Here is a 14941-nt window from a genome sequence, read left to right as displayed (position 1 = left end):
GATTTAGGGTGGGTTTGTTTTGGGGTTTTTTTTTGCTAAAGGGAGAAAGAGGAAAGCAGGTGCTGGGGTCTGACCTTGCTGGTCTCCAGAGTGGGGAGAGCAAGTGGGTCTTGGAGCAGCTCTGTGCCTCTTGGGAGACTTTTTGGGGTCGTGCTGGGGGGTGATCAGTTGAAACCCTAATTCTCCAGCCCAGCCATCACCCCACACCCATCCCCAGCCCCTGCCAAAGGCCAGCAGCCAGCAGGTGAGAGGGTGGCAGGGGGACACCGTGTCTCCCCATCCTCTGGTTGCTATGCAGTTCTAAAAATAGCCCGGGCAGCGCAGCAAGGAGGGAGCATCCCCTTCCTTCTTCCAGGAAAGCCAGGAGAGCTCCAGGGCTGCGTGCGGCGCTGCTTTGTTTGTCAGGAAAGCCCTTTGGTGTGAGAGGAGCCATCTGCTCGGGGACAGGAGGTGTTTACAGCAGCCGGGCACAGACGCCCTCTGCAGAGCCTGGCCCGGCTCGGAGCCCGGCCCCGCTGCTGAAGGCAGACGTCTCTGTTTATGAAAACAGCGGCTCCTCCACGCTGGGAGCTCCCGGGGCAGCTCAGAAATCCCTGCTGGCTGGTGCCTGCTCAGAGCTGGCACGGGGTGGGGGGGACAGAAAGAGCTGGGCTGGTGTCCATGCAGGGCACTGGGGATGCTGCTGGCAGCCTGTGCCCCAAGGCTGGGCACAGCCAGAGCTGGGCTGGTGTCCCTGCCATGCAGGGCACTGGGGATGCTGCTGGCAGCCCCTCCAGAGCTGTGCCCCAGGGCTGAGCATCCTGGTGAGCAGGGCTGGGGGGGATGCTGGGCTGCAGCCCTTGGAGGAACCACCGGCCCTTAGGGGACACCACAGCACCAGGAGCTGTTTTGGGGCTCCTGTCCCACTGCCTATGCTCAGGGTGCAGGCAGATGGGGGTCTTGGAGTATTTCACCCTCTCCTGGGAGCATATTCAAGGCTGAAGTGTTTTGCTTTGCTTTGCTTTGCTTTTAATTGCCTCCTTTCTGTCATATCAACTCCCCAACACCTTCACAGGATCACAGGGAGAGCTGTCTGCCTGCACCCTGATGTGACGGTGTTCACAGGGGCTTTTGGATGAGGGAAGAGACGAGGATCTGACTCCATGTTTCAGAAGGCTTGATTTATTATTTTATTATATATATTATATTAAAACTATACTAAAAGAATAGGGGAAAGGATTTCATCAGAAGGCTGGCTAAGAATAGAATAGCAAAGAATGATAACAAAGGCTCTGTCTTGGACTCTGTCTGAGCTAGCTGGGTTGTGATTGGCCATTAATTAGAAACATCTAACATGGGCTAATCAAAGATCTACTTGTTGCATTCCACAGCAGCAGATAACCATTGTTTACATTTTGCTCCTGAGGCCTCTCAGCTTCTCAGGAGGAAAAATCCTGAAGAAAGGATTTTTCATAAAAGATGTCTGTGACACCCTGAGCACAGGCATTGGGACAGGAACCCCAAAACACCTCCTGGTGCTGTAGTGTCCCCGAAGGGGCAGTGGTTCTGCCAAGAGCTGCAGCCCAGCATCCCCCCAGCCCTGCCCAGCCAGGATGCTCATCCCTGGGGCACAGCTCTGGAGGGGCTGCCAGCAGCATCCCCAGTGCCCTGCATGGCAGGGACACCAGCCCAGCACGTGGCTGTCCCCACCATGCCAGCTCTGAGCAGCCACCAGCCAGCAGGGATTTCTGAGCTGCCCCGGGAGCTCCCAGGATGGAGGAGCCCGTGTTTTCACCCCCCTCTCTGACCCAAGAGGATGTGAGATTGGCATTAAAGGGAAAACTTTATGAAGTTTTTCTGAAGAACGGCAAAAAAAAGCACAAGTTTTCAACCTTATTTCCTCCCTGCCTTTCTTTTTCTCATTTTTGTCTCCCTACAGAGTAAATTTATATCATTTGGATCCCGCTGACACAAATAACCCCAGGTTTTGGGCTGAAACATCAGCAATCACCTCCTTCCATTGCTGGCCAGCATGGCAAGCTAATTTTAACCTCCCAAGCTCCCTCCCATCTCCTGGAGGTTGTCCTGTTGCAGCCAGGGAGTGCTAGAAAATAGTGCATCGCCCACTCATCCAGCCTCCTTGAAGGGAAATATTTATATGATGCCAAAGAGAGGGTTTCCATGGCAGTGATGACTCTAGCACCGTCGCCTTGGAAACCACTTGAGGCCATCTTGAAGGGTTTGAAAATCCCCTTCAGAGACAAATAAGGAGAGGGAGAGGAGAGGCCACTGGGATCAGAGCGGTGTTCTGGTCTCCCCTGACTTTCCTTGCCTGGGTCCCTGCCCGTGCCACTGGGATGATTTGTAGTCCAGGTGTCACCTCAGGGACAGACCCAGGACAAAGGAATTAAGTGCTGTGCAAACAGAAGTGGTTCGATTGGTGCTTCCTCCCACTTCCCAAAGCATCTGGCAGTGACTCTGGTGTCGGGGCTTCAGGGAGACTCCCCTGTGTCAGCAAACACCAGGGTGATTATCAGCGCCTGCCCAGCTTCAAGCACCTGCAGCAAACACACAGCTCCCATGTCTTTGACAGCCCAAGTGCCCATCACACGTGAAGAGCCCCGTGTTTCTCCTGAGGAGCTGCCAAGATGTGAGGCACAGGCACAGGCACAGGCGGCTGCTGGCAGCAGAGCGCTCGCCTGTGGCGGAGGGAGGAAGGAACGAGCGCACCTCTGTGTGTCACACACACATCCTGCTCAGCCCCCGCTGCAGATCCCGCAGCCCTGCTGCAGCCGGGTAGGAGCCAGGGGGTAGCACGGTGGGGATGGATGGAGAGCAGAGATCTCTGCAGCCAGGTCAGGAACTTGGGGTTCATTGCAAAGGGCCTGGGTGCAGGGGCCTTTTGGGATTTGGGGTTTATTGCAAAGGGCCTGGGTGCAGGGCCCTGCTGGGATTTGGGGTTTATTGCAAAGGGCCTGGGTGCAGGGCCCTGCTGGGAGCTGCCAGGCACAGCTCAGAGCAGTCCTGAGAGAAGAGAGGGATAGAGAGGATGAGAGGGTAAGGGAGCAAAAGCATAAGAGAGTAAAGGGATAAGAGAACAAGATTCCCATTACAATACAGTAAATCTTCTTCTGTGCTGAATATTCTGATTCTCACTAACCAATCTAGTACAATATACAAATCCTATGGCATTTACATACAGCCTATAGGAATCATTACATCACCATACTGTGTTACATTTTAAACCCTAAAAACTCCTTTTTGAACTCCTTCTGCTAAGCTGTAGGGTCTGCTCTGACCCTTGGACCAGCAAAGGGTCTTGTTCCATCAAAAGGGGATTACCTTCAGCTGGCCACACCATTGTTTTCCAGTTGTTCAGTAACTGAGGTATCTCAAAGCTTGCTTTCATTTCAATCTCATTTATAGTTTCCATATTCTCGAAATCTTTTGCCAGGCAATCATATTTACAAGGCTTTCCTGTTTCATCTTCCCCGACAATGCCGACCCTCAGCGCCTTTGGCCACTCATGCTCCCAGCCTGCAGGAGCTCTGTCACCAGCAGCCAGCCCATCTGGCTCTCAAGGACACCAAGAACACGGCAGGGAGGACAAAGCTTTCTGAGCAGATGGATGGTGAGCTCCACAATGCAGGGGTGGCCAGTGTCACTGTTTGTTCAAGATATGGGATTGCTTTCTTTGGGGTTTTGCTGAAAAATATTGGTTATCCTCTTCATTTTGTTTAGGGCAATCTAAAATATTCTCTTCTTGCTCCCTGAGCTGCCTCCATGGTGAAGTGTCAGTGACTCCAAGCCAGAGCTTTTTCCTGGCACCCACTGCAGAGCTGCCTCCCATCCTCACCTACAGGTACCTTCACAGCACCCCTCACTCCTCACCTGCCCTCCAAAACCCAGCCAGCTTTCCCAGAGAGAACGTCCTGCAGTGCTCAGTCCCTCAGTCAAAACCCAAGGGAGGGTCTGGCCATAGAGCCAGTACCAGGGTAACTCACACCTCAGCATCCCACTGCCCGTGCCAGGCTGCCTGCTCCTGCCTGCACCTCGAGGGGGCATCTGGGGGTGCCAGGGCAGTGCCCAGCTCACTCTTGACCTACAGCATGTGAAAATCCTCATATTTATATTTTTGTTTATATTGATGCAGCTTTTCATGTCTTGAATGTTGGAGCACATGGGTGTGAGGCCAGGGCTTTGCCCAGGAGGGAGCTCCTAGCACGCTGTGTGTCACAAAACTCATGCCTGGCCAGTGCTGACCCAAGGTGCCAGGTTGGGATGCAAAGCTTAAAATTACAGAGCATAAATATTTATTCATGGGTGTGAGATGTCCCAGCCAAATCAGGCACCCAGGTGGGTTTTTTTATGAGGTTCTTACATCCATCCCATGCTCAGGTACAGCACAAACTGACTGAGCACTGACACCCACACAACAGATCTCCAGTCACAGTAAAACTTGGCAAAGCTGCTGTTTCTGCTCGTCCATGGATCCAGGTGTCCTTGAGTCCCTCTGGCTGCAGTGACTGAGCTGTGACACCAGACCAGCCTGGGAGGGTCTCAGAGCTTGAGATGCTGTGGGACCTTGGTCATCCCCGGGATAAAGCTGTTCTTTATCCCTCAGAGACTGCTCTAAGCCTCCAACAGCAAAATCCTTCTCTGCAGGGCCAGGCTGTTTTACTTCACCACGAACAATCCCAAACTCTCCAATAAAACTCCACTACCCCATCACATCACAGTGTGTCACGAGAACTAACATTTATTTTACATTAACACCCTTCCGTGCTGTAACAATCGATGAACCGGTGCGGGAAGGGATGTGGGACCCTTTGGGGGTGGGTCTCCTGGGGAGATTAACCGGGGAGCTGGTGGAAAGGCCGGTTCTGTCCCGCTCCTCCTCCCGCGGGGGTCTGGCCCCCTCCTGCGGGCGGCCGCGGGACCGGCGGGTCCCGGTAAGGGCAAGGGCAAGAGCAAGGGCCGAGGGGTCCCGGTAAGGGCCGGCGAGGTCCCCGGTAAGGGCAAGGGCCGGCGGGTCCCCGGTAAGGGTCGCGGGTCCCGGTAAAGGCAAGGGCAGGCGGGAAGGGCAAGGGCCGTGGGGTCCCGATAAGGGCAAGGGCCCGGCGGGTCCCCGGTAAGGGCCGGCGGGGTCCCGGTAAGGGCAAGGGCCGGCGGGTCCCCGGTAAGGGTCGCGGGTCCCCAGTAAGGGTAAGGGCCGGCGGCTCCCGGTAAGGGCCAGTGGGATCCCGGTAAGGGCAAAGACAAGGGCTGAGGGGTCCCGGTAAGGGCCGGCGGGTTCCGGTAAGGGCAAGGGCCGGCGAGGTCTCGGTAACGGCCGGCGGGTCCCCGGTAAGGTCCGGCAAGGGTAAGGGCCAGCAAGGTCTCGGTGAATTCCGGCAGCCCCGAGGCTCTCTCTGCCCGTGACAGCTGCTCCGGCCGCCGCCCCCGGCCCTCGCCGCCCCGCGGGGCCGCCCCCGACCCGCCCCCGGCCGTCCCTACATAGCGGCGGGGCCGCCCCCAGTGCCGGCCCGCTCCGCCATGGCCCCAGCGCTGCCGCTCTGCGCGCTGGCCCTGGCCCTGCTGCCCGCCGCCGTGGCCGCGCAGGAGGCGGCCGGAGGTAAGCGGTGACCGCGGCCCCGCCGTACGGCTGGAGGGCTCTCCGCGCACAGCACCCCAAAATCGCGGCCGGGCAGCGGCTTTGGAGCCCGGCTCTGTGGGTGTCCGGGCGGGAAGCAGGCCGGCAGCAGCGGGCGGGTGGCCGCTGGTCAGGGGCTGTGGGCAGTGAGGGCAGGGAGGGATGGCCCTGTCCCTCGGGGACAGTTCCGCACGGAGGGATCCCGCCCAGCCCGGTGTGTCCCTTCGAGGTGGGGAAAGTTTGGTGAGTGCTGCAAGTGGAGCTTTGCTCGCCGCTTTTCCGGCTTCCACTGGAACTTCCATAGCCGGGGGAGCTGTGGCTGCCCCATCCCTGGAAGTGTCCGAGGCCAGGTTGGACGGGGCTGGGAGCAGCCTGGGATAGTGGAAGGGTCCCAGCCCCTGGTGGGCTTAAAACCCTTCCTATCCAAACCATTCCATGATTCAGTGATGATAACAGCTCAGGTGAGAGAGCTGCTTACCTGTCCTGACCACGGGACAGCCAGGCTCCTGCTGATGGCCCTGTGGAGGGTGTGGGACAGTGGCTGGGCAGCCTCAGACCAGGAAGAAGATGGGTGTTGTCGGACATGGATGGGTGTTGTTGGGTATGGGTGGGTGTCCAGCTGCTCCTCCTTAGTGGCTGGGGATGGAGCAGAGCTCCCAGAGGTGCTGCTCCAGGTGGAGAAGAAGCTGTAGCAGAGGGTGGGGATGACTGCCTTCAGAGTGTCCTAAGAAGTCTGCCCCCTCTTCCAAGCCAGGAGCTGTTCTCCATTCACTTCACTCCTCCTGTAGCCAGCTGTCAAAAGCATGACCCAGGTGGCTTTAGCACAGCAAGAGCTGCTGTGGTGTCTCTGTCCCTGAGCAGTGCAGTGCTTCCTGTGCCATGCCATGGGAGCTGTCTGCTCACCTGGAATGGGACATTGGGACAAACCAAATCCTGAAGGGCTGTGCTGTCCTCAAAGCAGCCCATTCCCCAACAGCTGTAATTCGCTGCCTTTGACTTAATGACTTGCAGGATGATGCCCCAAGCTAGAGAGAGGGGATATCCTGGGGGAAAGCAAAGCCTATTTAAAACCACAAGTTCTACTTTTGCCCACCACTGGCCTCCTGTGCTGTGGGAGGGTGTTCTGTGACTCCTGGTAGAGAACAGTCCTGGAGCAGCAGAGGCACTGCTGTGCTTCCCTATTTCTTCAACTGAGGCTGGAGAAGATGCAGCTTCAGAGTGTTTAAAACCTGCAATCTCAGCCTCTCTGGTGTGTAAACACCCTTATCTGAGCTATGTTAATCAATTGCCCAGTTGTTTGGAAGGCTATACAGAGCATGTGACTGCTGACAGTGGGTCATAGCTGAGGGTTCCTGCCAGCTGGAGGGAGAAAATCCAGCTTTGCTGATTGTGAGAGTGGAAAACAAGCACCTCTGGGATTGATTTTTTCCTGATTACGACACTGCAAAGCAATGATCCTTCAGCCAGCAGTGAGTGGTCAGGCAAATTGAGTTTTCCTTTTAAACCACTGTCAAACAGGCTGCTGCTTAGACTCTTGAGCAGGAATCAGTTTTAAACGGCTCATTCTTGAGGGCTTGGCAAAGCACCCTTCCTGCAGATCTGGGGAAGCACAGCAATGAATTGCAGGTGAATATCCTGTAGGAAGACATTTTCCAGGAGCACTGCTGGGAGCTGTAGCTAAGCTCAGAATGGGGCCAGCTTGTCCTGTGTTCAGACTTTATCCATTTCCCTGCCCAGCTGGATGCCTTCATCCATGGTGGCTCTGATCCTGAGAGCCACCTGTGTCTGTAGAACTGAGGTCTGGAAAGAGGTGGGGATGGAAACAGGTTCTGAACATGAGCACAGATTTTGGCTGCAGTGCTGCTCCCATTGCCTGGACTGTGTCCTGCTGAAGGAAGGTTTGGATGAACTGGCTGGGGTAGGGCACAGCCCTCATGTGCAGCAGCAGGCCTCCTGCAGGATCTGTAGCTCTGTGTGCTCCTCTCCTTCTCCTGGTAGCAACTTCTGTGTCTGGGCTTGTTTGCTTGAGCTGCTCCATCATCTGGTGCCACAGGACTGTATCACCCACCCACTGCTTGCCCTCATCCTCACAGGGTCCTTCCAGACAGACTCTAGCTGTGTCCCTCGGCTGCCCTACTGTCACAGCTGATGCTCAGGCTTTTGGGGAAATAAAACCCAAGAGAGGAACTCACAGTTTAGGGCTTTGTCAGCAGAGCAAGGCAGAACTTGCCTTGCATTTGGGCTTCCTACCATGACAGGGAGCACGTGCTGAAGCTGGTGGCTCTTGCAGCAGCTCCAGTGGTGGGCAGGAGCAGGTGTGGAGAACCCCAGAGTTTTAAAGCACTGAAGCTCTTCAAAGTCCTGAGGTGTCTTTCTTTTTTTCCTTCCTGCAGATTGTCGCCAGTATACGAACAGGAGCTGTGAAGAATGCCTGAAAAATGTCACTGTGAGTAGCAGCAGTGAGATTCCCAACCTCTCACCACCCTTGAAAAAGTTTCCTTCCTGGAAGCAGGGCTGGTCCCTTGTCCCAGACATGCTGCAAATTCCACCCACCTATGAGGGTGAGAGGGCAATCCCTCTCTGGTGCTCTGGAGAGAGGTTGCTAGAAACTGGGTGGGTTTTGTTGTGTGCTTTTAGATTAGAGTAATGGAATTGCTTCCTCATGAATGGGCTTGGAGAAAGGACTGAGTGGGCTGGGCTGGCTGGTCAAGTTCCCCTGCAGCAGCTGGGCTGTGGCACTGGGTGGGTGCAGGATGTGTACTGGTGTCCTGCCAGTCCCTGCTGCCTTATCACAGATATCAGCAAACTTGAACTTGAGTCAGATCTTGCAGCTGATGTGGCCAGAACCAGTTTGACCAAACCCTTCTGAATGCTGGGTTTGGGGTTGGTGCCACCAGGAGAGGAGCATGCAAAGCTCTGCAGATGGTCTGGTGGTGGCTGGGTGTGACTGTGTTCACAGGGGTCTGAGGATGAGGGAAGAAATGAGGATCTGACTCCGTGTTTCAGAAGGCTTGATTTATTATTTTATGATATATATTACATTAAAACTATACTAAATAGAAGAAAGGATTTCATCAGAAGGCTAGCTAAGAATAGAAAAATAAAGAATGACAACAAAAGCTTGTGGCTCAGACTCTGTCTGAGCCAGCTGACTGTGATTGGCCATTAATTAGAAACAACCAACATGAGCCAATTAAAGATCTACCTGTTGCATTCCACAGCAGCAGATAATCATTGTTTACATTTTGTTCCTGAGGCCTCCCAGCTTCTCAGGAGGAAAAATCCTAAGGAAAAGATTTTTCATAGAAGATGTCTGTAACAGCTGGGCACATGCACACCTCTCCTGCTCATCAGCTTTGTGTGTGTGGAGTGCTTTATCTCAAAGATTTTCTTCTTATCCCAAAAATAAACATAAAGGATTTGTGTTATTAATGGTGGGATTCTTAAGGCTGTCCTGGGCAGGGCCAGCAGTTGGCTCAATGATCCTTATGAGTCCCTTCCAGCTCAGGATAGTCTACAATTCTAAGGCAGGAAAAGGAGTCTCAGCATCTTTACTCTGCACTCCCCTCTCCCAGTGTGATCTGTGCTGACACAGCTCTTACTCCTGAGCATCCTGTGTCTGCTGGGTGATACCTGGTGAGCCAGCCTGTGCTGTGGCTGCCAAGCAAAGTGTGGGTCACTGGCAGTGCAGGAGTAACTCTGTGCTGCCTGCTCCCTGTCTCCTAGTGCCTGTGGTGTGCCAGCAGCAGGAGGTGCATGGAGTACCCTGTCAGGAGGATCCTCCCCCCGGCTGACCTGTGTGAGCTGCGCTCGGCTCGCTGGGGAGTCTGCTGGGGTAAGTGCCAGCCTGGGCTGTGACTGTGGGAGTGCCTGCCTGCTGCTGTGGGAGGTTCCCCTGCCTCCCATCTCTGCCAGTGCAGCAGTGACAGGCTGAAGGCAGTCAAGGTTCTGCAAACTTGCTGGAGCGTGGGCGGGGAAGCAGAGTATGAGCAGTTCCTGCCTTCTGGCAAGTAGGACCCGTGAGGATTTAGCTGCTCCAAAATACATCTCTTCTGCTGTGGTGTGATGGAGGTTCCAGACATGGCTTGCACCTGGGAGCAGCAGTGGAAGGTTCTCTGTGGGCCTGTGCAGCCCTTGCTGGTGTCTGAATCCCAGAAGATCTCTCCTCTGCAGCTGCCATGTCACTCTGTGCACCGCTGCTGGCTCTTCATGTGGCTACTGTCCCACGTGGGCTCATGGAACCAGAGGTGTGGTGACTTCTCTGGGAACCTGTGTGTGCTTCTAGTGCTGAGTGTACCACAGTCCTGCTCAGCTCTTACCCACCTGAGAAAAAACCTCCTCTAAAACCACCCCTGCACATGCAGGTCTCCTCTGGGAGCTTTTTCTGGTGGACAGCTGCCTCTCCTCCCTCCTGCTCCATTTTCTGAAGGATTTCTGGAGACTTTGGTGCCTTGTTTAGACCAAGCTTAGTGCATGTTCATGCTCAGACAGGAGCCAGCTTTTGGGGGCTGGTTGCTCTCACCCACCCCCTTGATGAGGAGCCTGGAGCTGAATTGCTGTTGCCTGTCATCTCTTGTGCTCGAGGCTGAGCTCTCCTGTCTGCCCACAAGAGTTCACACTGCTCTTCTGCTTGTGGAGGAAGAATCTCCTCTTTGTGAGCCCTGTGGTATGCTTTTCTGAAACTTCTGTAAGACTTTGAAATACTAGTTTTGATGTGAGTAGCTTCACAAAAGGTTTCATTATAGAAGATCACATTCCTTGGCTTGCAAAACTTGCTATGAGGAGATTAGTCCTGTGGGAGATTAGCTCTTGTGTGATTCTGCATTTTTGGTGTGTGTGACTTAGCCTTTGTCATCAGCTGGAGGAGTGCCTGGTGCTCTGTAGAGACCTCTCTGTGTGGGAAGGGGGGTGCTGAACCCAAGGCTCATCCTGAAACCCCAAAAGGGTTTCAGAAGCACTGAAACTGCTGCAGGCTTTGAAAACCACTTCAGTGGTGGAGTCAGCTCAGGCTGGAGTACCTAAAAGAGGATCTATTTAGAGCAGATAAAAGGAAGAAATCTCTTACAATGAGGGTAAGGCACTGGCACAGGCTGCTCAGAGAGATGGTGAATGCCCCATCCCTGGAAACATTCAAGGTCAGACTGTGAGCAGCCTGGTCTAGTGAAAGATGTCCCTGCCCATGGCAGAGAGTTGGACTGAATGACCTTCAAAAGTGCTCTGAGCAAGTTCAGGTGCACTGAGATTTCTGTAGCCTGGCTGTTGTGTACAAAGTGGCTCCTAAACAAATATTTCCACAGGCACAAGTCTCTGAACAGCCTGAACCATGCTTGGAATAAACTCCTCTTTGTTGTTGCCTGAAATCCTTGGCATCTAGAAGTAACATTTTTGGCTGGTGTCTCTGCTGCCATTGCTGCAGGAGCTGAAAAAGATGAGCAGGGACCAGGGCTTGTGGCTGCTGCCTCACTGTGTTCCAGCAGGTTTTGTTGTGTGTGTGGGCAAGCAGAGCCCCCCAGCCCTGGGGAGACGTGGCAGTCAGTGCAGGAAGCAGGACTTGGCCCTCAGCTGCCTGAGCAGCACTGCTGCCCCCAAGCTGATAAATCTCAACAGATTTTATTTCAGTTTATCTCTTGCCCAAGGACTTCAGACTCCTCTAAGTGCTCATCTCATCAGAGATGACTTCTGAGGCTGTCTCCCATGGACAGCAATTCCACCCTGTCAGAGATCCTTCCTTAACCCTGAAGCCTTCAGTTGTTGGGTGTTTTCCCTTGATGGTTACTTTTTACCTGGTTTAGTGATTAAGATGGTTTTGCTCCTGTTTCTGCCAGAGGAGTTTGACCTGAGTGCATTTGTCCTTGCCTTTCTTCACAGCCAGTAACTGAGCACTCCTGTTAGCAGGGACATGTGCTCAGCTGGTGTTTATTTGTGGGTACCAACACTTGCTATATCTACATTGGTATATCTACATTGTTATCTACAGCTAACAATGTCCATTTGCTTTCCCAGGTGGTTGCACATCTACAGCCCAGTGACTGAAGCTGCTGGTGACAGTAGCTGTATGTTCAAGAGAAAATGGCTGTAGATAAGAGGAAATGGCCTCGAGTTGCACCAGGGGAGGTTTAGGTTGGATAGTAAGGAAAAGATTCTTTACTCAGAGGGTGGTCAGACAGTGGAACGGGCTGCCCAGGGCAGTGGTAGAGCCACCATCCCGGGAAGGATTCAAAAAACACAGAGCTGTTGCACTTGGGGACATGGTTTACTGGAAGACCTGGCAATGCTGGGGGAACAGTTGAACTTGATGATCTTTGAGTGCTTTCCCAACATTAATGATCCTGTGATCCTATATTGTCACCCCAGGCAGATGTGTCTGTGTGTGCTAAACATGTTTTTGTCAAATCCTTCAGTGAACTTTGAAGCCCTGATCATTGCCATGTCCGTGGTGGGAGGAACGCTTCTGATCATGTTGGGGGTCTGTTGCTGCTGCTGCTGTTGCAAGAAAAAGAGCAAAAAGCAAGTATTGGAGGGGGTCCTCTGACTGTGGGGCAGCTCAGATGCAGCCATGTGCTGCTGCAGAACTGAGTGCTGAGAGCACTGAAGGGCTTTTTTGTCTCCCAGGCCAGACAAGGATGACGAGAGAGCAGCCAGGGAGCGGGAGAAGCGGCGGGTGCGGCAGGAGGAGAGGTGAGTTTGTACCACAGGCCCTGAGGCTGCAGGATGATTTGGCTTCTGTCTGTGCCATCAAACATGATGCCAGGAGGCACATGGGGCTCAACACATGCAGTCAGTGGCTGCTTCAGCCCTAGCTCACACACAAGGAATGTCATGACATTAGGAATGTCATGCTGGGGTGACTCGTGGATGTAGCATCACAAGTATTGTGTATGCAGCTCCCAAAGGGCTGCTGACATGTGGGCTCTGGTGGTCCCTAGAGCCTCCCTGAGGTGGGAGGCTAAGCAAACCTGCCAGCCTGGAGCTCCCTTGCTTGGGAATAAGCAAGCTCTGGCTCTTTTTGTTCCCTTTTGTACCAGCAATTACTGACTCATGGCTTTTCTGTTTGCCTCTCGCAGGAGAGCAGAGATGAAATCACGGCATGATGAAATCCGAAGGAAATACGGTACAGTGCTGACATGAGTGATTCAAACTAAGCTTTAGATGAGGCAGCCTCTGTAACTGTGCTCCTTGCCATGGTCACAGCTGTAAATGAGACCTGGCCAGCAGGGAAAACATGGTCCCTGCTTCTCTTGGCTCAGAATAAGTGTAGAGATGCCGGGCTCATGGTGTGTGAGCCCACACAGGGCTAATTTCCCTGGGCAGGGAAGAGGAAATGTATAATGTTCCCCAGAATGTGTCCTTCATGTGGGAGAAGCTGATGGAGCTTGACTGGAGGGGAGAAGCAGAAGCTGACAGACACAGCACCATCATGGTGCTGTTACCCTTCAGGCACAGCCCTCCAGTAGCCCTGTGGTGAGCCAGCAGCCTGGGCTGTGGGGCCAGGTAGGAATCAGAATGCCCAGAGCTGCAGGAGCACAGAGCAGGCACCAATCCCACCCCAATCCCTCTGGTCCTCTGTGCCAGCAGTGGTGTCTCAGTCCCCTGGGGATGGGAGTGCACAGTCTCCCTCCTGGGGCTGACCTGTCCCTCAGGTGAGTCCCAAGGACCTGGGCCAGGGGAACATCAGCTTGGAAGGAAGCAGGGAACAGCCAGTTGCTCTGTGCATGGGACAGCCTGCCCACTGGGACTGCCAGGGGCTTTGCCAGTGTCTGCCTGTGGGGCAGTTGGGCTCATGCATGCTGCACTTGGTGGTCTCTGGCTTTGGGGAGGCTGTAGGGAAAACTAGAGATCTTTTCTCTGCCTGCAGCTGCTGCCTGCTGCAGGTCCAGGTTAGGCAGGAGATCCCAGGGACTCTGGATGGGCAGGCTCCTTTGGGGAAGAAAGAGCAGGCAAAGCTGTTCTTGAAGGAGCTCTTGGATGGGAAGCATCTTCCCATGGAAGAGCTGTGCTCTGGGCCTGTCTTGCCATGCCAAGGCTGTCTGGCTGCAGCCTGACCCCAGAGTTTGCAGTCTTGTCCTTTGTGACTGTTCTTCAGAAGTGTTGAGCTGGGAAAGCAGCAAACAGCATGGCATGTGGCTTGTTGCTAGCCCAAATTCCAGCCCCATACCCTGCCTTGCTGCTTCCCAGTCTCAATGCAGGAGCAGGGAAACAAGTCTAAGAACAGTTCTAATTTAATTTGGGAGTCTGCTTGTAAGTCCAGTCTGACAGAAGGGGTGTGCAGAGGGAGCACTCTGGAAGATCAGGCAGGCTGCTTTACCTGGACTGTACATGGACTGCCTGGGAGAGGAGCTTGCCATCAGGTCAATCTTCTCAATAGATGTCTCCTCTTGTAGAGAAAGAGAGAGTGAAACAGTGCTGACTGTGGGCACTGCTCAATTAAGAGCAGGTGTTTTGGGAGAACTGCAGCTGGGAGGCTTGAGGAGGCTTAAATGACAAAGAGTTGCTTCCCAGGACTGGTTTTCTTGCTGGCTGTGACCACTGTGGGAGCTGCTGTCTGAACAAATGTCTCCTCTCTTCTAGGCCTGTTCAAGGAAGAGAACCCTTATGCAAAATTTGAGAATTAGCATCTCCAGACACACCCACCCACCCTGGTGAACAGTGCCTTCTGCAGAGCCAAAAGTCTCCAGCTTCTCCCCACCGCCATGGTGCCACTTCAACTGCCACAGAAGATGACCCAAATCCTTGGTGACACCATTGTCCCCACTCCAGGTGCTTGGTCTGGCCAGGGCTTTGCTCTTACCCTGCTGGTGCAAGAAGCCATGGTGGCAATACTGGAGGATGGAGCATTTCTTCTCACTCACCCCAGGGTGGTTGTGGTGTCCAAAGCAATGCACAGAACAGTCCTTGTCCCAGCCAAGGGCAAAAGCAATGTCACACCTCCCTCACTCCTGCCTCACCAAGAACACTTCATGCACACAGAGCTAGGCTCTTCTGCTCTGCTCCCTTTTTTTTTCTTCTAGTATATGCAAAAGCCAGCAAGAGTTTCCTGACATAAGGGTCAGCAGGAGGCTTTGGCTGTCACTCCAGGTGCCTGCACTTATCCCAGCACATTAGCAGTCCTCTCAAAGAGCACAAGTTTCTGGTGATCTGGTGCTTCCAGGAGGAAGGGCCTATGTGCACCTTCTCACTTGCAACTAATCTGGGGAAATGCCCCACCTTTCCTACCTCTCTGTGGCTTTCTAGAAAGGTGGTCTTGGGCTCAATGGCCACATCTGTTAGCAATACTGTAAGTTTCAAGTGCATTTACAATTTGCTGACTGTATATTAAACTGATTCAATTAC

At 53.8% G+C, this 14941-nt stretch overlaps 1 protein-coding gene across 1 annotated transcript; it reads left to right on the top strand.

Annotated features, from left to right (window-relative positions):
* Nucleotides 1-5492: 5492 nt before the first annotated feature.
* PTTG1IP (PTTG1 interacting protein) lies at nucleotides 5493-14941 on the top strand. Its single transcript, XM_059479132.1, has 7 exons — nucleotides 5493-5593; nucleotides 8005-8057; nucleotides 9338-9446; nucleotides 12013-12118; nucleotides 12224-12289; nucleotides 12676-12722; nucleotides 14180-14941. Exons 1-7 carry the CDS (start codon nucleotides 5515-5517, stop codon nucleotides 14221-14223), a joined length of 504 nt encoding a protein of 167 aa, XP_059335115.1. The 5' UTR covers nucleotides 5493-5514; the 3' UTR covers nucleotides 14224-14941.

The sequence above is a fragment of the Ammospiza nelsoni genome, chromosome 10 (genome assembly GCF_027579445.1).
Source record: "Ammospiza nelsoni isolate bAmmNel1 chromosome 10, bAmmNel1.pri, whole genome shotgun sequence".
Lineage (NCBI taxonomy): Eukaryota > Metazoa > Chordata > Aves > Passeriformes > Passerellidae > Ammospiza > Ammospiza nelsoni.
The sequence above is the reverse complement of the archived record's forward strand: the minus strand, read 5'-3'. Positions and strand labels throughout refer to the sequence as shown.